Genomic DNA, 26,838 nt, shown 5'->3' with positions numbered 1-26,838 from the left:
TCTTGCAGGTTCATTAGATATACTCATCCTTTCCCACTCACTCTTGCCAGAGGCCTCTTCCACAACTGGGACTCAACATCCACACTTCTCTCCTCAGTCATTTATGCTACTTGAAGTGACGCAGCACCCCACCCCCTTCTGCCCTTTTTAGATGCTGGATATATATGGTCAAATATGGTCGTGAGAAGAGCCCTGCTGGATCAGACCAAAGGCCTGTCTGGTCCAGCATTCAGTTTCCCACACCAGATGCTTCTGAGAAGCCCTCAAGAAAGGCATGAGGTCAACAGCCCTCTCTGCTGTTGAATCCTAATGACTGCCATTTAGAGGCATTGCGCCTCTCATTCTTGAGGTAGAAATACAGCCATGATGCATAGCCTTATCGTCCATGCATTTGTCTAATCCCATGCTAATGAGAGGAAACACGGACAGTATATTTCATTGTTATTCGTGATTTTGCTGGAAACGATGTCAATCTGGGTACTTTTAACTCCATAAGACATGCAGTGGTAAGATGGCTATAAAACGATGTCGCCCCATTGATTAAAATCAAAGCCCCTGGAGTTAAATGTTAATACCAGTGGCAATTCTGTATGTAAGTGCTGTTCACTTGCCACTGGTGTTACGTGAACAGTTTTGGACATCTGTTCATTTCTTCTCTCACTTGGATTTCACAGATCTTAAAGAAAAGAGGTTTCGGGACACAAATTGTTCATTGAAAACCTCAGGATTTTTTAAAATGGGAATTAATATCTGTACCTGTGCAAATAGCACCTGTATCTATGAATGCCCCAAGCCTTCATTGTACCCAATTCCAGGTGCTCTCCTTGAGCTCAGAGTCCCTTATTCCCAGGCGCAGGAACAGAATAAAGCAGGAAAATGAGACAAAGTGTAAAGCGCAACTTGATGTGGCTAATTACTTGACAGTGGGCATAAAAAGGGGATTAACTGGTGCCTCTAGGGATTGTCGCTGAATCCTAATCTTATCTTTCCCTCTCCCTTCCCCAGCCATTTGAAGTAATGAACTAGTTATAAATAGCTAATTAGTTAATTATATGCTGGCCTACATGCAGCATCTTGTAATGTGAAATTCCCTGGACCCCTGCAGTAGGGAGTCTCAGCTGTGGGGAGGGAAGCAGGTGGGGGGATTAGGAATGTGATTGATGCTTGGAAGGATTTGCAGAACTCAAGTGACCACAGGGAACACAGAGAATGTAATTAATTTAGTAAACGGGTGCAATCTATCCTATCCAAGGGGCTAGTCCATTATCTTAGCAGAGTAAAGGGATCAAGGAGAGAAACAAGCCCAAAGTTTATTCAGCTCTTGTAGTCTGAAGGCGTTACAGATTCTACGCACGAGAATAGGGTGGCGTCCAATTAATCAAGATCCAAAGGAAATGAAGAAGAAAAAGTGCATGGCAAAAGCCACTGCATTGTGAACTAAAACGCTCTCTTCATTAAGTGATACTTAGTTCAAAGAAAGCCATTCTTGGATATGATTGAGGAGCTCCTTCTTATTGGCTCTCTGAACAGAAGCTTTCTTTGAAGTAAATATTCCCTGATGAAGGATGCATTTTAGCTCAAAACATGGTAGGGTTTGTCAACAAGTTGAAGTTTCACACATTACCTTTTCTTCCTTTTTTTTGCATCTTTGTATTCTGACTTTGTAAGACATGTATCATGTCAGCAGCCCCAGAGGCTGAGTCCCTTGTATCCTGATCCTCATATATTTGGAGACAATGCATAAGTAATATGTTCAAATAAGAACAGATATAACATGCATAGATAGGCCTGGATTCACCATTTGGCTAAACATGCTACTGTACTTAATTCAGAGCTGCAAAACTGCTGCACAGGAATGGGGAACTTTTGGCCTTGCAGATGTTGCTGAACTACAACTCCCAGGAACCCAAACAAGCAAGGCCAATAGCCAGGGGTGATGATGGGAGTTGTAGTTCAGCAACGTCTACAAAGCCCAAAGTTCCCCACACCTCCTTTATAGAGTTCTCTAGCTGCCTCCACCTTGTTTTGATCCAGGATTTCCCCCACATAACGTCGTCTTCTTTCTTTCCCCATTCTGTTTTATATCTCCTTTCCCTTTCTTTTTCTCAATTACCTTCCTCCCTCCTATGCCGTGATCTATCCCTCTCTCCTTTCCTGGCCCTGGTCCCTCTTGCAGGCATGCGAATCCTGGTGAATTTGCTTTTGGACACCTTGCCTATGCTGGGGAACGTTCTGCTTCTCTGCTTCTTCGTCTTCTTCATCTTTGGCATCATTGGGGTGCAGCTATGGGCTGGTCTGCTGAGAAACCGCTGTTTCATGGAAGAGAACTTGACAATGTGAGTGATGGGGAGATGGAACTGTCTGTGAAGCAAGCCTCTCTTATCTTTACCCCTTCTTAACTTCCTTTGTTGCTGAGCTAGTTCACAACCTTGGGGAACGATCAAACTAAACATATCCACTACAGCAAATGATTTCCACTTGTGCACCCTTGCACCCTTCCCAAATCAGGTCCAGGGTTGTTGTTTTTTTGGTGGTGGGGGGGGAATGCAGAATATATATAGGGGTGCATGTCTTTGGGGGGGGGCAGAAGGGAATAACCACATCAGACAGCATGGCAGGCAGCTTCACAGTCTTCCTTTTACTAAAAAGATGCAAAGTCTGGGAGCAGCCACTGAGAAGGCTCGCTCTTGTGTCCCCACCAAGCGTGCCTGTTAGGGTGGCAGAACCAAGAAAAGGGTTTCCCCCAAAGATCTCAGAGCCCAGGCAGGCTCATATGGGAGAATATGGTCCTTCACATAGCCTGGGCCTAAGCTGAGCATGCATTTTATTTTATTTTGATTTCTTTTTCACTTTTCCACTTAAAAATACACTAAGAAGCTAACAAAGAATGCCAAACTCCAGCCCACTAAAACAACATGGACACAGATAAATAGTTATGACATACAAACCAGCAATTTAAAGCATCCTTATAGCCAAATCAGAGGTTGTTTTTTTTATTAAAAAAAAAAACCCTCAAGCAGCAGCCCTAGCAAGCCGTTATTGAAGAAGAAGAAGAAGAAGAAGAAGAAGAAGAAGAAGAAGAAGAGGAGGAGGAGGAGGAGGAGGAGGAGGAGGAGGAGTTTGGATTTGATATCCCGCCTTTCACTCCCCTTCAGGAGTCTCAAAGCGGCTCACATTCTCCTTTCCCTTCCTCCCCCACAACAAACACTCTGTGAGGTGAGTGGGGCTGAGAGACTTCAGAGAAGTATGACTGGCCCAAGGTCACCCAGCAGCTGCATGTGGAGGAGCGGAGACGCGAACCCGGTTCCCCAGATTACGTGACTACCGCTCTTAACCACTACACCACACTGGCTCTGCCAAAGCCCTGCCAAGTCCCTTGAACCAGATCAACAATATATTTTTCATATATGTAGCTAATTCATGTCGCTTTATGAATATTTTCAAGGCTGCATTTGCATTATGTCTTCATTACAGGCTTAAAGAATGACACAATGTGCTCTGTTCCTATCAAAGGCAAAATGGCTGTGATATTTGGCTGCTGCTAACAACAGCCAACTTCATCCCGTGTCCTGCCAGCTTTATATACAGCTTTATATATTGTATATTGCACAAATGATAAAGGAAGTAGTCCTATCAAGTAGAGACTGCCAGTCCACAAAAAGACTGACCTATAGCCAGAATCTGGGGTCCCCTACTGAGCAAACTTCGTGGTCCTGCCTAGGAATCAAATAATTTGTTGGTTTTAGTACTTTAGGTTTTTTATTTTTCCAATCTTAAATTTGGAAATTAAATATCTGCAGAAATTTGCAATAAATCCTCATGAAAATTATTCAGCATTTTAGTGCATTTCCCCCAATTAACACATATTTGTATGCCATTTTAACTCACATACACATTTTTGCAAGCAATTTTTCCTAATTCTGTGCACTTTTGCATGTTCTTTCACTAGTTTATTCATTTTTATGCACGTCCCCCCAATATATCCATTTTTGTACACATTGTTTGGTTTGAAAACTCCATCACAAAATTCAGTTATGTGCAAATTTTGAAGGATGGCTGTGTTCCAGAAAGTTTAAATTTGAAAAATCTGGCTTTAAATGCAAACAGAATCAAATTCCTTCCCATCCCTAGTCCTGCCCTTCCTAGGCCACCCACAACTCCTCTCTGCCCCTCATGACTCCCAATATATTTACATTTGAGAAAGGCTTGGTTGCCATTGGCTAAGAGATGCTAGAATGTGTTTTTATCTCCAAAACAGTCTTTAAACAAAAAACCTGTCAGCATGATTCATATGATTCATGCAGAACCTTCTATTTTTAATCTGAATGATAATCACTAACAAAATGGCCATTTGATTGGAATTACCCAGTAAATGCCTATTAGGCCCCTATGCTTTCTCCTCTACCATATTCAGTTTCAGATATTGCTTAGCAACCTCGCACATGCTTCCCTAAGTTGCCCCACTGCTGTTTAGCAAAGGTGTCCTGACAACCTGGCTGATAACCCAGGGAAGGCAGGGTCACGATCTCTGGTTGGCTGCCTAGATCACCTGGCTGTTGGCCCTGACCCAAGTGCTCAGGCCCTGTGTATTTGTAATGCTAGAGATGTGTCATTTGGAAGTTGTAGCTCAGCCTCCAGGCCATCTCTCACGTTCCACAGCAGGAGATGCAGCCAATCCTGACTCCCTAATGTCTGCACCTTTATGATACATTTTTTTAAAGCAACATGTCTGGTGCATTCACGTTACATTATCAGGTCTGTGCTTAAAACACCTTTGGCATACCTCCGAAAAATAATGGGCGAAGCAGCCCATAGCTACAGCAGCTGATCCTGCCATTCCAGACTCTGCCGTAATATTTTAAGATTATTCATGGTCTTTTTAATTTTCTACAAATCTCGAATTCTGTGGGATTCTACAGTTTTAAGTTTGGATTCAATATTATGGGAAGTATTGCTGTCAGATGTTAGGAAATAAGTATGTTAAATACTTCCATACACTGGCACAGCCCCAGATTACCCATTTGCTGCATGAGGCATACATCTGCTATCTATTTTAGTTCTAACTATGTGGAAAGTGTGCCACTTAAGGAAGAAAAATGAATAAAAACTTGCACTCTAACTGTGGCCTTTCTTAAAACCTTCCCCCCGCCCTCCCCAATGTGTAAAAATTGATTTTTGCTAGGGGCTGTAGCTCAATTCAGCTGATTCTCTAGACCACTGTTTGGGTCATCCTGAAGGAGCCACAGACACATTCATTCTCCACCCTTCCTGGTGTCTCTCACTGTTTCCTTTCCCTGTGTAATTTCTGTTTCCCTAGAATTAGAAACTTCCTGTTTTATCATTCCGGTTTGGAGGGATGAGTGCTAGCCATAGTTTGCTAAGTCAGACATCACAGCAAACTGTGGCTAGTGTTAAATGGGAAACCAGCAGCTCATTTTCTGTGACACTACATGATCCTTAATAAGCTACATCCCTGTAATAGCTGGTTGGAAGGTTATTGTGATCATGGTACTGCCCATTGCCAGGAATATTATTAACTCTAGTATTTGCAATAACAATATAATTAGTGTGCCTTTTGTGTCCCCTCAGACAAGGTAACATCACCCTTCCTCTCTATTATCAACCTGAGGAGGACGATGAAAAGCCCTTCATCTGTTCACTGTCAGGAGATAATGGAATCATGGGCTGTCACGAGATTCCCCCACTGAAGGAGCGAGGCCACGTTTGCTGTTTGGACAAGGATGACTATTACTACTACACCTCTGTCAGACAGGAGTTCAACGTCAGCGGCATGTGTGTCAACTGGAACCAGTATTACAATGAGTGTCGCACGGGCAATACCAACCCACACAAAGGGGCTATCAACTTTGATAATATTGGCTATGCATGGATTGTTATATTTCAGGTAATCTGAACAGAGATGTCCAGGAACCAGTCTGAAGTCTATAAATGTGACCTACACTTCTTCTCATTAGTGATTTACAGTCCTTTACTGAAACAGTAGTGTGGGTCTCAGCATATGTTGAATTATTCATGTGGTGATAGCATAGTTGTCAGGCTACTTTTGTGATGGAAATATTACAGTGGACGCTTGGGTTGCGAACGCGATCTGTGCAGGGTGCACGTTTGCAACCCGCAGTGTTCACAACCTGCACCTGCGCACGTGCAGGTTGCGATTTGGCGCTTCTGCGCATGCGCGACTGCCGAAACCCGGAAGTAACCCGTTCCAGTACTTCCGGGTTTCGGCGGTTCGTAACCCGAAAAAACACAACCTGAAGCAGCTGTAACCCAAGGTATGACTGTATATGGGTTGGATCAAAGATGAGGAACTTGTAGTCCTCCAGATGTTCTTGGACTCCAGTTCCCATTAGCTCCAGCCATTATGGCCAATAGTCAGGGTTATGGGAGTTGGAGTCCAAAAACATCAGAAGAGCCACAGCTTCCCTATCCCTGGGCTAGAGGCAGAAGGGTGTGGTCAGGTTCAGGCTAGAGGTCAGCCACTGGTTCAGACAAACAAGGAACAAGGATGAGAACCAGAGATGTAGTCAAAAGATGGGCTGGTGGTGGGACACAGGGTTGGGCAGAAACGAACCAAATGGCCAGAGTCAGGAACACACATATAAGTTAGGTAGGTACCAGATGTAGAGTAGCGCTCTGTGCTGTTCCTCCATCTTATGAGTTATTCAGACAGAGGAGCTCAACTTGAACTGGGAAGTCATATAGTGCCAGGCAGGTCTCAGGGCCATGGCTGGACAGAGCAACAGCAGATTGTACTCTAGCATGTAGAGCTGCAACATAACAAAGATTAGGCTGGAAATTCCCTCAGTTCTTTAAGAGCTGTCCTGGTGGGGCAGGGAATAATTCACCTGTATGCTGTGGCAATAGTCCTTGGTTGAAGTCCTCCAGTGCCTTTACATCAACATACCACCATTTGGTAGCACAGCAAGGTATGATGATGATGATGATGATGATGATGATGATGATGATTAAAAAGCTTTGTTCCATAAGGAAAAGCCAATGAGGATATCAAACTTAATATCTTTCTTGTTGTAAGATATTACTGTTCCTCTTACTCAGTAGGCCTTTGGAATAGTGTGAACTTAAAATTCCATTCACCCGCAGCAATAGCTTGATAATGTGGATGACAATCAGTTGTCATGAATTGTTGTGTCTTAGCTCCTTGAGTATTTACTCAGTGCAGCAGTGGGTTGCAATAAGCCTGTCAGGGAATACAAACCATCATGATTATCGTCCATATGTTTCATCTGCTCAACTACCACTTAAACCGTGAACTCACTAATTGTTTCCAAATATAAGGATATTAGTGTATAACTCCTGACTTTCCCATTGTCTTTTGATGATTAAAAGACTGCATAACTGGTATTAAAGCATTTGAAATGTGCTAGAGAGAACTACTTTTGTTTACATATTTACTTGGTCTACATGTCTAGATCAAACCTAGCCTGTAGGCCTTCACTACATGGTGAGACTAACATGGGAATGCACCTAAATCTTAAGCCATCTGAGAATATGATTAGACTAACATTGAATATGCTGCCAATTGATTGCATTGGGGAAGTTAAGGACACACTTAAATGTTATTGAAATCAACAGCACTCACTTAACTTTGGTTGGCTCTCATTCAGCTAAATGTGTCAGATTCAGAGAGCCCAACTGGATTCAGAGAGCCCACAGAAGCAAGACTCCCATCCCTCCATTCATGTCATAGTGAAAAGATACTGTATTGCTGGCCCAGATCAAATTAGTGCTACTTTAGTGGACTGGAAAGATTTATAGGATTTGTGGGTTCTGCTTTTTTTGCAGCAAGTGGAGGGTTCCTAACACTGAAAGTCTAGCAAAATAACACAAAATGTGTGGATTGGAGCAGTCAACCCATTGGAATGGATTTGACTGCTTTATATTACTGTCTTTCTGTAGTTATTTACATTTTTTTGTTCTTGTTTTCTTTTTCAATAGGTGATTACACTGGAAGGGTGGGTGGAGATTATGTACTACGTGATGGACGCTCATTCATTCTACAACTTCATCTACTTCATCTTGCTGATCATTGTAAGTACAATTGTCCTTTCACCAGAGCTGATAGGATCCTGTCAATGTCCCAATTAATCTAGGAGCCTGGAACACACATTGTAGCAAAAGTAGCTGTAGAAAGCAAAATGTGTTAATTGTATGCATTCCAAAATGCAAAGTATTCCAGTTCTGGCTTTTTTCTTTTTCCAAGTAGCAAAATCATTCAAGGAAATTCAAGGATCAAATTTAGCATTGCCTTTTTAGAATGAGAGGCTAGAGTTCACTCGAGACATTTCTGACATTTTGTTCTCCTGTTCTCCTCACTTAAATGGTAATTTATAATTTCTAAGTACTTACACTCCATGGTCCAGTGAATTTATAGTCTGTAGCAACCATTGCCAGCCTTAGGCAGCCTTTGGTCCTGCTAGCTGGAGCTGATGGGAGTTGTAGTTCAAAATATCTGAAGGGCTCTAGGCTGCCCAAGGCTGGCCTAAGGCGTAACTTAGAAACATGGATCACAGTGAATGACAGAAGAAAAAAGCAGTAGTGATGGTAAGAGAAATAAGATAGATTTGGAGTTTTTTTCAGAGGGTTGCCTTCTTTTTGGTTCAATTAATTTGAAATAAAACGAGCAAATAAGATGCTGATGATCTGAACCTATGTTGCAGTCTTTCTTTCTTTCTTTCTTTCTTTCTTTCTTTCTTTCTTTCTTCTGTCACATTCATCTAAAGGAGTTGTAGTCACTTAGACGTTCAATGTTTCCAAGCTACTGTCCACAGGCATGAGTTAAGTAGGTGATTAAAAAGAAGCAATAAAAGCTAATGAAAAAAGGAAAGCAGAGAGTATTTTAAATTGGGATTGAAAAGCTTCATTAAGGGTGACAGCTGAAACAAGTTTCCTTTTCCTGAGCTGCTTGTTTTTCTTATTGAGAATGAAAGCACCTTCTTTGTTCTCTATACCTCATTTTTAAAGAAAACCAATCCAAAAACCCAGACCTTTGTGACTCCTGGAGAAGTCCATACTGTCTGAAAGTTCACCCAATGGCTAGCCTGAAGCAGGGTTTTTCACCACATGGCATTTCCTCTGAACTGGCTCCAAGAGGCATCACAGTCCATGCTGGCTTCGTGGAATTGATAAATAGAACACGAAGGCCTGGGCACATCATTGGAGGAGCCAGTTGGATGGGGTCTCCAGAACCCCTGTAACAGCTGTTAACTTGCCTGCTTATAGGAAGTTGGGATGGAAGAAGGCACTGTTTTCCATTCCACCCTGTAATTGCTTGCAGCACTGCTTCTATTCTGCTGCAGTTCATCTTCCATAAAAAACTATATTATTTGTCTCATTGTCCACTGTGGTAAAATTACAAATCTTACATAACTTATGTAATTGTGTTCTCATTTATTCCACCCCATTCATTTCAATGCAAAGAACTCTCAATGCAAAATGACGGGGGGTGTGAGTTACATAATGAATTACATATTTGTGCTGACTGAAAGCAACAATGACAGAGAATACTAATCATTCACAATGGATTGATCTCCATTTGGACAAGGGACAAATAAACAAATATCAGCAATTTCTGCTCCTGTTTCCCTTTTTGTCAGAATTTTCCCACATCCACAAAACTTGGACAACAGCTCTGGCAAAAAGGAAAGAATCAAAATACCCCCATGTACTAAAAATATACATTTTAAAAAAATTATTCAAGGACATGTTTTTAGAAACAATTCTCACATCAGTTTTGGTTTCTCTCAGTTTCCCCTTTTTATCAATCCTAAATTCAGTTCTCCAAATTGACACATCAGTTGTTAAAAAAATTAAGAAGTCCTTCCAAAAAAAATTCTTAATGTTTTAGTTTACATAAATGCATTATTATGCATCCTTTCCCCTGATATATGCATTTTTGTACACATTTTTTGTTGGCAAATTGTGTAGGTGTGTCTTTCAAAGGATAACTGTGTTTCTGTTTGCATATTGTCTCAGGAATCACTAGATAGATTTGTTTTAAAATATAAATTGAACCAATTTTCTCTCACCCCTTCCCTACAAGAACTACATTTACTTTACTTTACTTTTTCTGCCAGCAAAATCTTTATATACTCCAACACATGTCTTCCATCACCAATAGTGGTATAATAAGGAGCACAGCCATTAATTCTTGTTAAGAGTGTGACTTTTAACCTCTTTTTCTGTAGTCCAGAGCAAGTATAACCTGAATATATATATTTCCCCCCCCCCCTTTCTTCCTACCCATATCAGCTTCAGTTCTGTTGTTGCCCTTTTTACTATGGCTAAGGGTGCTGGATGCCTCTATACATTTTCTGTAGAGAATGGAAGATTCTAGTCTCTTGCAAAACTCGTGTCCCCTTTTTCCTGTATCCCCCTTTGGGGGATACACCAGCTAAACTAAATGCCCATATAACATTTCATTTTCTCCCTCTTTATGAATGAGGTCGCATTCTGGTCTTGCTGCAGTTTGTGAGGCTGAACTATTCTAAAGGTTGGATTCCATCTTCTCTTTCCATTCACCCAGCTTGCAGCCAGGGGGTATGGAATTCTACACTGGGACTGGAGAAGCTGTAACTCTGCAGATGTTGTTGGACTCCAACTCCCATCAGCCCCAGCCAGCATGAACAATAAATAGAAACAATGAGACTTGGAGTCCAGCAGGATCTAGCAGGCTACAGCTTCCCCAGTCCTGGTGTACAGTCCTATACAGCTTTTCCCCAATGTGTGGACTGGGGCTGATGGGAGTTGGAGTCCCAAACATCTGAAAGGCACCAGGTTGGGGAAGGCTCTACTCTCAGAAGACTCATGAAATACTTGCCATTTCTGTTCAGTCAAAAAGGTGAGAATAGGAATGTGTGAGGGAATGCATTTAGAAGAGGAGAGGACTCACAACCGTCGCAATTTCAAACAAGAAAAGCAGAGAGCATTTTGCAAAATCTTTACAGGTCAGAGGGGATTATTTTAAACCAAACAGTGCTTTCTCCCTCTTTTCTTTTTCCTTCCAACACCGTGTTCAGTATTCTAAAGAGTGGACAAGCTGAAGTGGAGGAGGACCAGATGGTTAAAGGCAAAACAACTTTAGAACAGCTTTGAAGGCCATTTTTTCAATAAATAAAAATCCTCTCTATATTATTTTGAAACAGCTTATTGTCCTAACACTGAAGCTGGCCAGGAACGTTTCAGTTCTTCAAAGCTTTTTCAAGTGCTAGCAGTATTGTGCCCCCTTTGAAATGCTGAAAGAGCTCCTGGATTGAATATTCTGATGGAGCCTTTGGGCACCTTTGCCTGTGTGAGCTGAGTGCCAGGAGTGCAGAGGCATCACGTGGGGAATTATGTTTGAACACGGCTAGGTGGAGAAACAATCACTCCCTACCCCCTTCTTATGACTTAAGTAGGTGATAGAATTGGCTCTTTATGCTTATTCTTGGGTCAGTTCTCTTTGGTGTGTTATGCCTTACCCAACAGATTGTGAGGCAGATGACCTTCAGAGTGCATTTGGAAAAATGTTTCCCCTTATTTTCATGTGTTATCCTGGGTTAGCTTGTGTGTGATGGTAAATAACCCTTTTGTATTGGTTTATAATGTATGAGTTGTGAAATGAGTTTTTGTAGCAATTATTCTTCAACATCAACTTCAATGGACTGGTCATGTTGTGCGGATGCCTGATTACCGTCTTCCAAAGCATCTACTCTATTCTGAACTTAAAAATGGAAAGCGTAATGCTGGTGGTCAACAAAAGAGGTTTAAAGACTGTCTCAAGGCAAATCTTTAAAAATGTAGTATAAACACTAACAATTGGGAAACACTGGCCTGTGAGTGCTCCAATTGAAGAACAGCCTTTACCAAAGGTGTCATGAGCTTTGAAGACACTCGAACTCAGGACGCAAGGGAGAAGTGTGCTAAGAGGAAGGCACGCTTGGCAGATCCACACCGTGATCAACTCCCACCCGGAAACCAATGTCCCCACTGTAGAAGGACGTGTGGATCCAGAACTGGCCTCCACAGTCACTTACAGACTCACTGTTAAGACAGTGTTCATGGACGACAATCTTACTCGGCTATGTGTGATCGCCAAAGAAGAAGAAGGGTTTTTGTAGTAGGAACTGAGAAGGCAAAGTCAATGAAAGGGTGTTAATTATAATGAAGGCAGAATTGCACCTTGACTGAAATAGTTTTATAGACATGCCAATAACCAAACCAGCATTTTTGAGAGCCATCCTTGTAAGAAATATCTCACCATTTAAATTAATATTCAGGATTAGGCCCAATATCAGAGCTGCCAATGAAATTGGTTTTCCTGAGCTGTTAAAATTAGAATAGTGTTTTTAAGCACAAAAGGCAAGGCAGAGTCATTTTTGCAGACTTACACCCTAAACGAATAGACACACAAGGGAAAGGACAGATGAAAGATGAGATACACTGAATTAAAACACCTCAATTAGTTGAGAAAGACATGTGGAAACAGATATCTTTTAGGATTCTTCTTTAAGAACTTAATAACATAAGATGAGCCTGCTGTATCAGCCAATGGCCCACCTAGTCCAGCATCCTGTTCTCACAGTGGCCAACCAGATGCCTGTGAGAAAGCTGCAAGCAGGACCCAAGCCCAAGAGCCTCCTCCCCTCCTGTATTTCCCAGCAACTGGTGTTCAGAAGCTTTGCTGCCTCCAACTATGGAGGCAGAGCATAGCCATCATGGCTAGTAGCCATTGATAATCTTATCTTCCACAAATTTGTCCAGTCATCTTCTAAAGCCATCCAAGTTGCTGGCCATCACTGCCTTCTGCTGGAGCAAGTTCCATAGTTTAACTATGCACAGGAGAGACTGGAAGTCCAAGTAAAGAGCAATCAAGGGAACAAAACCAAACTGGACATCACATCCCCTCCAGTCACGCCCCCTGCCAAAGCCCTTTACCCAAGGCTGCATAATGGTGAAGTCAAAAATAGTAAACCCAGTATTTTCCCATCATGGAATGCAGCTGGAAATCTTCTCACTGAGGACCTGTCCCAAATTAAGGTTGTTCCTACAGCCATAGCAGCAGCAGCAGTGGCATCTTAGGCATGGACATTTCCAATCATCATTCTCTTTTCCTTCCATCCTCCTAGAGTTTCCACTGCCTTTAAAATGCATTTATCTATTTATTTATTTATTTCATCATTTGTAGGCTGCCTTACAGGGCTAACCATCCCAAGGCAGCTCAAATCATACTAAAAAACTAAATAATCCTATAAAATTCCTATTCCTTGTACGATCATAACCTAACATTTAAATCACTATCAGTGCTAAAATATTAGAAACACCAGCGTAGAAGCAATTGAACTGCAGCAGTACATATGTTAATTAAAAGCAGCTTAAAATGGAACATTAGAACAGCAATAGTTGAGAACAATCAAGAGGTTTCTGAATATTAGTTAAAACCAGCTTGAAATAGGAATGTCTTCGAGGCCTATTTAAAAATTGGGAGCAAGTTCCATGATATGGGACCACAACCCAAAAAGGCATGCTTTTGTTGCCTGCCAACCTAATGCATCTTGATGACAGACTTGCAAACTTATTTTCAACCGCTTTGGAGGTCTTTTGTCAAGTAGAAAAGCAGGATGTAAGATTTCCATAAAGGTAAATAATAAATATACTTCTCCAGGAGGCAACATTTCAACTGTATCTGTACCTTTTCCCCCTTCCAGATTTTTGTTTCCCCGCCTCCTTCTAAATTCATGCTTTATGCCTCTCTTCTCCTCTGGTTCCTAGGTGGGCTCATTCTTCATGATCAATCTATGCCTGGTGGTCATTGCTACACAGTTTTCGGAGACCAAGCAGCGAGAGCACCAACTGATGCAGGAGCAGCGAGCACGGTACCTGTCCTCCAGCACCGTGGCCAGCTACATGGAACCAGGAGACTGCTATGAAGAAATCTTCCAATACGTCTGCCATATTGTACGCAAGGCCAAGCGCCGCACCCTTGGCTTCTACAACAGCCTGCAGGATCGGCGCCTGGGCCGAACGGAGCCGAGCGCTGCCAAGAGGAGCATGAATGGGAAAGACCAGAGGCAATACAGTAAGATTTGCGAGGCCAAGCCAGCAGAATGATGGTGGTAGGGGAAGAGAGAGGAAATAAGTGATCGATAAGACCATACGTATGAATCAGAGTACTTAAAACACATGACCCTCTATGCTAATAGAAAACACTGTGTGGTAGGTACAGAGATGGCAATGCTAATGGAAAACTCTTATGTAGTGACCATAGAGGAGAAGGCAGTACACTGGACAAACTCTGAGTAGAATCTGTTGGTGAGAGATTTGTTCATTGATTTAATTTAGGATGCATCAGATCTTCAGGTTGAGAAAAATAGCCCCTTTTGTAGGTCAGAAAAATTGCCATACTATAATATGAGGCAGGCAAATGGAAACACATTTGCAGAAACTGATTTTACAATAAAGAGGATTAGACTTCACTGACCATTAAAACCGAGGTAATCTAGCATTTTTAAGGAGGACAGGCTTGCAGTAAAGCTCAGTGGCAAAATCTACGCAGGAGGACATTTTGAACGGCTTATTTGTTGAATATAAAAAATACATTTTCAATCATTTGTGGCATGGAAAGCAAGCCATGGTCCTGTAAAATTATCCTGGAGGGCATCCAAAGGTTTGCAGTAACCAACAGTTCTTTCTACTGATAGCTTCAGTGGCTTCAGCACAGTTGAGTCTCAGAGATTTTAAAACGTAATTTAATATTTTAAAATGATGCCAGATCAGTCAGATGTTACTTGAATTCTTGGGCTATCCTGGACCTTATCTGGCTCCAGAAATACAGCTCTCCAACCATGCCAACTAATGAACCACCCTTTACTGGGATTCTTATATACCCATCTCTCCTGCCATTGCTGGGCTCCCTTTCCTGTTGGCCTCCTGATCCTTTCTTGTCTATGGCATCACACCTCTGTGCTTCCTGAAGGATTCATTCCAAAATGACATTGCAAAAGGAATGCCTCTGCCACAGCAGTAAGCCAGGAGCACCTAACAGTAAAGGAACTCAGGCTGTAGGTAAATGCTGTACTTGAACATGCATTTCTAGCCTGAGAACAGCAACATTCAAAGCTACATTTTAGTGCTTAACTTTCCATCAAGGTGAATTTAGCAGGGAAAAGGATAAAGCAAAGAAATCGCTTTTTCTTCCAGACCTGCAATCTCTGGCTTTCTAATGATGAGAGAGCATTTTATCACCTAGAGGTGATGATTTCTTTCTGCATGACCACTCCTGCTCTGATGTTCTGTCCTCATTCTAAAAGAAAACTTGCACACTTTTACGGCGGTATGTTAGGAATAATAATAGTGCTGAGATTCATAAGGGAGTGAGTTCGGAATAGCAAACTCTGGCTTTGGCTTCCTAAGCCCTTTGTGAATCAAACTCAAACATCAAACCCTAACCAAAGTTTGGGCCTGGTTTTAATGAGCTCATCCTGGTACCAGCCCTCTCCACAAACCACCACAGCTGCCCACTTCCCTTTCCAACCCAAATTCCATGGTGCCAACTGAGGAAGCAATGGAGTTGTGCCATCTTGAGACTCGTTCATAAGTTTGTGGAGAAAAGAAGGGGACATGGGGGGGGTTATTCGGAGGTTGAGGCCTTCAAACCCAATTATGTTTCTGATGACCTCATCATCTGTGTGATTCAGCCGAAACTTTGGAATGGGCTTGGAGTGGGGGGGGAAAGGATTTTTCTGAAATGAGGAGAATGTTTTACCCCAAACCTTTCCCAAATCAAGCTATAAGGAGCTCACCAATCACTACTGGAAACTAAAGGCACATTTCTCAGATAACTGCAGCTGTCTTTCAACCCCACTCCCTATAGCTGAATATCTAAAGACTGTTGGATTTGATAAATAAATGGGAGGCGGGTCTCTAAGTTACTGCCTGATCATATGAAGCTACCTTATACTGAGGGCCAAATTGGATGCAATGTTAAATAATTATCTACAGTAATATACTGTACGTGTATTTTTAATAGCAGCTGATATTTTGGGGATTGCAGAACACAGGAAGGGGAAATTTAATTCTTTCCTCCCCTACTGTGGTCCTGAGTTTAAAAAAACAAAAAGCAAACCCACCTCTGAAGCTGATATATGTATTGGGAGAAAATCCCATGTTGTTGCCAGTATCAAAGCATACAGCAGCTTCAAAGAAGCAAACTGTATTTTGAACAAATGCATTTTATGTCTCATCTAGTTTGGCCCTGAGTCATGCCATTGATCCATCTAGCTCAGTATTGAGAGGTGCCGGGCGATGTTTACATGCAAAGCACGTGCTCTGCCACTCAACTTTGACCACTCTCTGGATCCCACAAGATTACTTTGGTTATAAGAATAGCCCAACTGCCAATGCAAGCTAAAGAGGTTTCCTCAGCTTGTCAAATCAGATCAGCCTGTCCAGTTTTGCTCCATTTTGCCAGGGTGAACCTGCACACTCAGCAGGGAGTTGCAGTCAAGCCTAGTTTCCTTACTTGTGCTTCTGATGAACTGGTTGCCTTCACACTTTGCATATTCAGGTATAAAGTATCTTAGCTTTACATCTTTTAAAAAAAGTGTGGCATGACCTGTAGGAGCATGAAGTTGTGCATTCTTGCCTGTTTCTGCTAAATTTTCATGTGGTGAGGAACAGAGGGGCAAACAAGTCTGTGCTTCTAGCTTGAAATCAGCATAACTTTTTGAGCAAGTTTGCAACAATGGACTGTTTTATACTTTCTCTTCATGTTGTTGTTCTTTCTACAGATATAACAGGTAACGCTGACATTAAGTAAAAACTCAGCAGTTCTGATGAACACAGGCAAGGACCTTTTCAGCAATATGTTCTGCAAGTGAAACAATTTATTTAAGTGATAACTAGGGGGTCATAGATTTTTAGGGACAGAAGAAGCTTTGATATTTTTTCTTTTTTTCACCTCTTGAGATAATACACGCCATGGCCTCTTATTTAGTGATTCCTGCAGTCTGGAGAATTATCCTACCCCTACTACAGAGCTGAACACAATTGAGTCTAATCTATTGTAGCTGAAGTAGAGCATGTCTCTGAGAGACAAACAATCTCCATTAAAGTCTCTGGGTGATGATGAGCCTAACACTTCCCTTGGCAGACGGTTCCAGGGCTTAATTTCCTTCACGCTTAAAATGGCTAGCAATACAGTTTAGGACCTGTTTTGCCTAACAGATGCGGAAATGTAGCACTGCTTTCCCCTTAAATTTGATCCCTGTATTTATTATTCCCCAGGACGTTGCCGAAAGCACAACTGTGTTGATTATGTCCCACAAGGCCTTGGCCAACCGATTGCCATGACTCTGACATCTGACCCCAGCAACTGCCCAAGATGTCACAAGGCCCAGCGGGAAGCAGCCCGTAGACTCTCCGTGCTTGAGAGTGCCGATTCCGATCAGGAAGAGGGAAGAGGACCCAGTGAAGAGGAGGGAGATGGAAGAAAAGAAAGCACCGGGACTACAGACCTGGAGAAAGAGGAGGAGGATGGAGAGGAAGGTGGACAGCTGGCTCTCTGGAGTGACGTGTGGCAAGAAGTCAGGGTTAAACTGAGGGGAATTGTGGAGAGCAAATACTTCAACCGTGGGATCATGATCGCCATCCTTGTGAACACCATCAGCATGGGCATTGAGCACCATGAACAGGTAGCTAGACTGGTGGGCAGTGAACAATAAATTAACTTAGCAGTCTGAGGTGATACTGTGTACCTTGAAAAGTATGGCTGTTATCTAGCATGTTGTGGTTGTTGGGGCATCAACACAACGATGTTCAAATGAGTTTACTTTTTCTGTAGGGAATTTGGGGGGCTCTAGGAGCTGGTAGGTAGTTCATGTATTTAAGGACCTACGTATATAATCAAGCAGCACCTGGACAAGGCACCTGTATCTGCCATGTTCCCTTAGAGCTTCTATGATTATATCTTGTGCACAGCTCTATACTAGGCTTGCACATCTTCCCCACCCCACAATAAATTATGGAAGGAAAACCCAATTGGAGGCTTTGCAGTAGCAATAGTGGTCCTGTGATCTGAGGCCAGGGTCTGAAGACCAAACAAATCTGGCACCTATGCAAATGGAATGGGATACATTTGCTCTAGGTTGACTGAGGAAGATGTAGCCTATAAAAAACATAAGTAGCTCTGTTGGCTCGTTGCAGGGCAGGGGAGATGCTAAAGCCATGCTAGAATACTACATTTGTTAGGCCAAACCAATATGTCACAAAGCTTTTGAGTTCCTCCAAACATCTTCAGACTGGATATTTAGAAAATTATTTGTTGGGTGAGTGTAGTAAAAAAAAAAAGTTCATGATGCTAAAGCCCCAGAGTCTGCAGTTTGTAACAGTCTTTTAAGATGGAGTAATTGCATATTAGCCTCTGGTAAGTGTTTTGCAGATTACAGGTTGTACCAAGAGCAGCTGGGATCAAGAAGAAATAATAGACATACCCCCATTTAAACAAAAATGAAATAAAGCAGTTAATCGATTTGTTCTCAGTCCTGGAAACAACTCTGTGACATTTGGGTTGGTTCCTAATAAAGGTGTTACCTCACTGTGGTTTTGGGGCAGAAATAGCTGGTAAGCCCACCGGGCAACAAGTGTCTGTGTTCACTAAATGAATGAATGGGGAGGGGGATTAATAGGTGAAGTAACCATCTGAAGTGCATTCCGCCTCCTTTTGCGTCCTTGTTCTATATCTCCCTTTCAGTTCCTGCTCTCTCTTTTGGGGAAGGGCTGTAGCTCAGTGGTAGAGCAACTGCTTTGCATGCGGAAAGTTCCAAGTTCAATTCCTGGCATCTCCTTGTAGGGCCAGGACAGATTCCCTATCTGAAAATGTGGAGAAGCGCTGCTAGTAACAATACTGATCTAGACGAACCAACACAGCTTCCTACCTTTTTCTCCCTTTTATTTCTGTCCCTTTCCTTGTCCTCCTCCATTTATGCTCCATTCAGCTGATCTCTCTCTGTGTGCGTGTTTCTGTTTTTGCCAACTCTCCGCTCCCACTATCTTCCTCTCTTTCGGTCTCATTTCTCTCCTCATTAGCTAACTGAATCCTTAGTCTATTTGGTTTAGTTTAATACAGCCTCTGGGGACAGCGCAGGCACTTCACCCACCGCTCAAATCAAATCCATCCGTTTGCCAGTCTTTCCAGCTTAATTAAGAGACACACAAGCACAGCCCGTTTCTACAGAGGTACAAGGGAATCCGGTGAGCCCTGTGCGGATGGAGCTCAAGGAACCCTCTCAAGGGCCAGCAGGGGCAGGAACTCTCCTTTTAATCTGAAACTGTGCTAAAGAATAGATCAAAATAGAAAAGGCAAATGTCTGGACACAAATGAGGCTCTCTGAACTGTCACAGAGGAATCAGCTACACATAATATTGAGCAGGGTTATAACCTAAAAGGCAGCTGTGCCAGACCTCAGATGTTTGTACTGACAACCTGCCGCTCAAAGCCTGCATGTACCGCTGCTGTCAAGTGGCAGTCTTGTCTTTTGTATAGCGTCTTGTATAGCCAAAGTGATTCACTCTGTTGGGTGGAGCTGCAACACCAGCTTTCTTTGAGTGGATCTGCTTCTGCTTTAAGGTTTGGGGAAGGAGGGTGAGGCAGCGAGGAGGTCAGTTGCATCACCAAAGCCAATCCAACCTTGTCCCTTCCAGTAAGCAGCTGATGGGAGGCCAGGTGTACAATGGTACCCCCTCCCACCTGCTGATATTGATGTATGCAGTAGGAACGGCAGAGGATCCAGCTTTCAAGGCGCATACAAGGAAACTCAGATATTTGTGTTAGAATTGTGACCATTCCAGTGGTCATTCTGCTTGTAACAGGACATTTTCAGGCCTTAATGTTGTAAAGATTTTGTTTCAAAAATTGAAAACCTAAGGGGTTTCCAAAGAAGGGTTGCAAAGTACAGGAATTATTAGAGTAGTGATTGCTGTAGCTGTTCTTATTTGGAAAGTGCTTCAGCACTCGGTGCAGCACAACAATTGAATTAAAAGAACAAATGCTACCCACAGGCTTACACTCTGAACTGTGAAGCCAGTAAAACAATTTCCTAATCTATTGGTGTTATTTTTAATCTCTCAGGATTTTTCTTCCATTTTCCCCCAAGGGCTGATGCCGCAGTTTCACATCACATAGAGAACACATTGTAGTTTTGGCCTCAGCTAAGTTCATGAAAACAATTTGCAACTTATGTTAATTGCAGGCAATTAATTCATGCAAATTAGTTTTGTTCCTCTGCATGAAATATTCCCTCAGTAGCCGCACCCTGATGTCTGTAGAAAGTTAATAATGTGGCATTTTAAATCAACATTATACATTATAGCTTTGTAGAAAATAATTATTTTTCTGTGTTTACAACTGCAAAGAATCTGCATTATGAATGTCCAGTTGCTCATCAGAAGGCATGGTCGCCTTCGCACAACGTGGCCTCTTCTGCATAAAAACAGTTTTTCACCGAACTCGGCATTCCTGACATAGGTAAACCCCACCGAATTCAGTGGGACTTCTGTGTAGATGTAGTTAGGATTGCCATGTAACATACTCTCTGGAATGTTGGTTGATCTGAAGTGCTTGTGAAATATGTGTTTCAGTGTAGTCAGAAGAGGGAGGAACTGGCAATGTAGTTGCAGACTGATAGTCCTTTGGAGATCCTGTGATCTGCCTCAATGAAGCTGGAGCTTTGCTGTGAGCAGTTCTGTGGACAGTGAAAGAGAGAGCAGAAGGTAGCGCATGTGGGCAGATGGAATACTACCTGAGTGGGTGTAAAATGAGGGTGACGTCAAAGGTGAGGAGGAAGTTGCCATCTCCATGTTTGACAAGTGAAGCAACCTGATGTGAGCAGCAGGAAACAAACATGACACGGGTCTGTTTCCTCTTACCAAGGCCTGTCGGGGGACTTGGCACCTACTGCTTAGTGGGGGCCAAGTTAAATCCAGAATAAGAAAGACTGCTACCAGGTCATGCATACAACATCTTTCCGTACATCCACACAGCTAAAAAGAGCCCCCTAGCTTCTTCTTAACAATAGATGAATCTGTCGTTATTGGTTTCTCTCAGTTTCTCGTTTTTCCAATCTTGAATTCAAGTCTCACATTTCTGCATCAGTTTGCAGATTCCGCCCCCTCCCCCCGCCAAAACAGTCCTTCTGATAATTCATCAGGACATTTCTCCAAATACAGGCACTCTCCCACTTACACATGATTGACTCGTGTGCAACCACATATATGTGTGACGTCAGGAAAATAAATAAAAAAATTTCAAATCCAGAAATGGTGGGAGAGAGCTGGAGAGTCCTCGTAGCTCGCAAGGAGACCCTCCCCAGAGCCCAAAGAGGACATCAGTGAGGGAGGAGGAAGACCCAAAGAGACCTGAGGGGCAGTGAGGCTTTGTTTTGACTGCTCAGCCTCCCCACCTAACAGCTCACATGCAGGGTAGCAAAGCAGCAGCAGCAACTTTCTTGCACATTCTTCAGGCGGCCCCATAGCTTCAACTACAGATATTTTGGTCTGGATTGGGGAGAGAGAGCTGGAGAGCAGGGGGGGGGAATGGGTGTTTGGAGGTTTTTTTAGATGGTGCTCCCCAGTTTACGTGATTTCAGTTATGCGTGCAGGGGCCTAGAACATAACCCCTGTGTAAGTGGATTGTATACAAATGCTTGAATACACAGAAACACAGATTTGCAAAGTTTTGGTAATGGATTTTTGGTGTATTATTTTCACTATGTTATGTTATACACACTTTATCATTAATTTACCCTAGTATATGCATATTTGTACAAATTACTTAGCTGAAGAACTGCATTGCAAAATTCAGAGGAATGCAAATTTCAAAGGATGTGATTTGGTTCACATATTGTTTCAGAAATTGCGAATTAGGTAGTTTGACCCTTAAATGCGATGTGAATCAAATTTCTCCTCCATTCTTAGTTTCTTTTTTCTTTTTAGTTTTAAAAACAAAACAAAACTATACGCAACAATAATCAAAGGGCAATCCCAACCATCCTTAGTTTCATTCCTTTTCTGTGAAAGCTGGACGGGATAGCAGTTGAGTGTGGAAAATACCATTTTCCTCCCCCCCCCCTTTTTTTTGCAATATGTATGATGATAACCCACATTTGCTGACTAACCTGCCCACAGTCTTGCTTTCTGTTTATGGAATATTCATAGCACAGAATTGGCTGTGAATCAGACAGTGTGGGCATAGCCTTTTAAGAGGGCCCTGGTTGATTAGAACCTCTGCTTTGTATAATAAGCACTAATGTAGCCACCTCATTCTTAAAAATAATGATGCCCAGCTCAGAGGAGGCCTGTATAAAAACATAAATCATTTTTTAAAAAGAAAGATCTGACATAAAAGAAAAATTAAAGAAGCTGAGTAGTTATCACTTTGATTGGCAACGACTAAGGGCAAAGAACAATCAGTATAATCATCTACTAGTATTCAAATATTATAAACACATGACTTATATGATGGAGAGGTTATCCAAGAGCCATGTAGCTAAAGGGAGATTTTGGCGTGAGTTACTTCATTTAAATTTTACATAAGCTTGAGTTAATGTACTGTTTAGGACTATTTATAGAATAACCATCAGAACAGAACAACAGTATGTGCTAAGACCTCTGGGAAGAGTTTAATTTGAGCCAGTATTGCCACAGCTTAACTTCAGAACATTTTAAAAATCAGTGCCATGACTCGGCCCTGGATAGTATGAAGTAATAATAAAGATGAGCTAGCGTAGTGTAGATATGACTTTACTCTCTTTTTAAGTCAGATGTGAGGAACTTGTGGCCTTCCATATGTTGCTGGACTCCAACTCCCATCATCCCTGACCATTGGTTGATGGGAGTCAGAGTCTAACAACGTCTGCAGAACCGCAGGTTCCCCACGCCTGTCTTAGATCAACCTGCCCCATCACAACAGCCAAAAGAAAGTACTTCTTTATACAACACATAATAGGTTTGTCAACCTCCTTGTCACTGGGAATAGTGATGGCCACTTTCTTTAGGACAAATTTATGGAGCATAGGTCTATCAATGAATTATCTTCATAACAGCTAAGTATGCCTCTGAATATTGCTTACATTTTATGCCTGCCACTGTACATGGTTCGCCTCCTGCCCGTTTCTAATCTCACAGCAACCTTGTGGGATTGGTTAGGCTGAGAGCTGGCTCAAGATCCAAAGTGAGTCAATTCCACTGAATTCAGTTGAGCTAGCCCCTGATTGCACTGTAAGTGAGGTCTGTGGTTGAGAGGGAAAACTGAATCTTCCTCACCACCGCCCATTCCCTTCCCTCACAGAAACCTTGTGATAGGTTGGTCCAACAGCTGGTGTGAAACAGCCAAGTTTGTGCTGACCATCATTCCTCCCACTCCTGCAACTTTGTTAAACACCCCCAACAAGGCATCTAGTTTGGGCTTCATATATCATCCTCATCGTTGTTTGTTTTGTATGCCAGGGTTCTTTGAGGGAAGTCATGTGCTTTAGTTGTATTGCATGTCTGCAGCCTCCCTTCCCTTCATTATTTTCCCATCCTAATAATTTGCTTCTGGCTTCCTCTTTGCTTTGCTTTTTCATTGTGTCTCTGGCTCTCTGTGTTCTGTTTTGTATTTTCCCTTCCACTCTGGGATGTGGAATTGTTAGAAGTTTTGCCTTTCCCCAGCCGTTCCTCTCCTGTCTCCCTCTCCTATGCTCTTCTTTTCTTACCCAACTCCCTAGGTAGAACCATTCCCTGGGGTGAGTGATGGCCCATTAGAAAAAGATTAGCAGATGTGCACTTGACTAGGGAAACAGATGTCAGGGAGGAAAGGAGAGTGAGCGGGAACAGGTGACCTTTTCGGTAAGAGACAGACAAGGATGACTTTTAAAACATCAGTTCCTCACGAAGGCACAGAAGGCGTGAGAGAGAGAACACGTCAGCAGGAGCAAGGAAGACAATTCACCATTATATCATGATGCTACATTACATTTCTCATTATCACTGACATAATCTGTTCAGTTTGGGCTGGAATTGGTATTTTTGCTTTTTCTAGTTTCTGCCAAAGACTCTTTGGGCAGATTTGCTTGTGCAGTTCTGAGCTTATTTTCATCCCGGTTGTGCTTGCCCCCATACAGACAAGCGCACATCTAAATAGGACAGGCCTGGTATCTCAAAACGCCTTGCCAAAAATAGGCGTATCTTTAATCCACTTGGATGTGCGCTCGTCTCTGTGGTGGGGAGCTTCATGGAAATGAGCATTAGACTACAAATAGAAGTTTCCCCCTATAACCTTTCTGCAGAATACATTTTCAGCAAAGTAAATATGCACTTGTTAATGTTACATATTTGTCTTATGCAAGCCACACGTCTCCCCTCGATACCCCTTCTGTGGGGTGGAGACTGCATTTCCCACACTTGGTTTGTGTGCTATATTTTGTGCTTGCAATAAGTTCCCCATACAGCACCTCCATTGCAATTTCTATTTGGGAGACTTGTCGGAGTGGTTCCGTGTGATATCTTTGACATTTTTAGTGTCATTGCTTGAACACTGGGGTGTGTTTATTAAGTGACTGTATGCAGGAATTCCACCATGTGCAACTCTAGTACCATGTGCAGGAATAAATGAAGTGGATGGATATTAGGAAAGCTGCTCCCCACCTCTCTCCACCACTGCCCTGCCATGTCAAAAACCACTACTTTTTGTGAAACAAGGTGAGGTCTTTAGTTTCACACTTCCACTCATTCAGCATTTTATTTGTTTGTGAGATACTCCATTTGAACATTGAGATCAGAATGAAATATGCTAGTCATATTCAGGGCACAATTCTGTGCCTCAGGTTTCACATCTCTCATCTATTTCAGATGAAGGGGGAGGAAAATGCAAGCCCCATTGACCTCTTCTCAGAAAGGCAAGGAAAAATGTAAAACACACCACAATGCGATTTAGAAATTAAAGTGTTCACAGTGAGGCAGGTTATGTCTATTTTTACAAAACAAGTTTCTGTCCTGCTCAATCCTCACTCGTATTTTCTTTTACAAAAAGCTGCTATCCTCCACACCAGCTTGCAGGAGTTTTACACAGAGGCTTATTGAATGATCCAAAATGTTCTTGTTCTGCCTGATTCTTCAGCTCAGGAAATGAAAAGTAGATGATGATGATGATGATGATGATGATGATGATGATTTATTTATACCCCGCCCATCTGGCAAAAGTTTTCCCAGCCACTCTGGGTGGCTCCCAATCGAATATTAAAAACAATACAGCATTAAACATTAAAAACTTCCCTAAACAGGGCTGCCTTCAGATGCCTTTTAAAAGGAGGATAGTTGCTAATTTCTCTTGACATCTGATGGGAAGGCGTTCCACAGCACAGGCTCCACTACCGAGAAGGCCCTCTACCTGGTTCCCTGTTACCTCACTTCTCGCAGTGAGGGAACCGCCAGAAGGCCCTCTCAGCGTCCGGGCTGAACAATCGGGGTGGAGATGCTCCTTCAGGTATACAGGACTGCAGCCGTTTAGGGCTTTAAAGGTCAGCACCAACACTTTGAATTGTGCTTGGAAACGTACTGGGAACCAATGCAGATCTCAGGACCGGTGTTATATGGTAGAGATAAATAAGGGGAGGGATTTCCACTTCTTTCTGAAATTACCGTCTGTATATTCTTCACCCTACAATACAGGTTTTTAAGTTATGAGGGAAGACCCTTAGAAGTTAATCCTATGCAGATGGACTCCAAAGTAAATTCTGCTTCCCTGGGGCTTACTACAGTGTGCATAGTCTTATCCTACAAACACTTACTCTTCCTTCTGTGTGAAGATGCACAAGATCACACTTAGTTTTTACATTCCATCTTTTGACTAATAACTTGCGTTATTAGTCAAACATAATTATGGGTGGAAATAGAGCCCTTGTTTCTCCCATTCTGTCTTTACTTTTTCACTTAGGGAAACTGGCAGCTTTAATAAAGAATCATCTGGCATGGGAAAGGTGTGCAGTTGTTGTTGTTCCCCCCTTCTCATTGTGTTGAAATTAGCCACTGATCCCGAGAAAGTGTGGGGATGAATTAGTAGGCTGTGGAGAGAGAAGGGTTTTGCTTTTTCAGAATACAGGAGGGAGGGGATTTTTTTGGACAGCAGTTGTCAAAACCACTTGGTGCGAGTGAACAGATGATTATGTGGGACAAAGCGCTCAGGAACTGGAATGGGAACTCAGGAGAAAGCATCGGAGGGCAGGTGGTTGAAGTCTATTCATTCAATCACTTATTTGTGGCGCACACACGCACACACATATGAACGAAGCAGAACTGTATTTTTCTGGCTTAGTGAGTGGATGTTATTTGCAAGTTCCAAGAAGACCACAAAGGACCTGATACCGCATGCATTCAAGGCTGAATCATTTGATTCAAGCCTTTTTCTCACCACAAACATCCCAGGGGGTAATAGCATCATGCCACCAGTTTTCTTGACACGCTTGTTCTGTATGCAACATATACAAGGTAGAAGTGACATGATTGGCTGCGTACTCTATTTATGGAATTGTGTTATAGCCTAAGTGTGTGCTTGAGCGCAAAGCATAACAAGCTCCTCTTCGATAAAATACATTCCAAGATTTCTACATATTCCATTGGGTAATTAATGAAACAGCAGCCAAGAGAGAGAGGGGGAGAGAGTTATGAGAGAAGATTAGCAGAACAAGGCCTAGCAAGCTGCTACTAGAAGTATAGGGGTATAAAAAGGGACTGGGGGTGGGAAGCTGAAAACGCTGAGAAAAGAAGAAAGGAAGGATAGAGGAAAGTTTT

The 26,838-nt window shown here is 42.4% G+C and overlaps 1 protein-coding gene across 2 annotated transcripts in view; it reads left to right on the top strand.

Moving 5' to 3' along the window:
• CACNA1I (calcium voltage-gated channel subunit alpha1 I) overlaps positions 1-26,838 on the top strand; it is a 293,249-nt gene that overhangs the window by 210,002 nt on the left and 56,409 nt on the right. For both annotated transcript variants that reach the window (XM_077934953.1, XM_028745913.2), the window contains exons 6-10: positions 2,177-2,336; positions 5,590-5,905; positions 7,978-8,070; positions 13,789-14,095; positions 17,302-17,708. In XM_077934953.1, the coding sequence (XP_077791079.1) occupies positions 2,177-2,336; positions 5,590-5,905; positions 7,978-8,070; positions 13,789-14,095; positions 17,302-17,708 (1,283 nt within the window). The remainder of the gene's footprint in view (positions 1-2,176; positions 2,337-5,589; positions 5,906-7,977; positions 8,071-13,788; positions 14,096-17,301; positions 17,709-26,838) is intronic.

The sequence above is a fragment of the Podarcis muralis genome, chromosome 10 (assembly GCF_964188315.1).
Source record: "Podarcis muralis chromosome 10, rPodMur119.hap1.1, whole genome shotgun sequence".
Lineage (NCBI taxonomy): Eukaryota > Metazoa > Chordata > Lepidosauria > Squamata > Lacertidae > Podarcis > Podarcis muralis.
The sequence above is the reverse complement of the archived record's forward strand: the minus strand, read 5'-3'. Positions and strand labels throughout refer to the sequence as shown.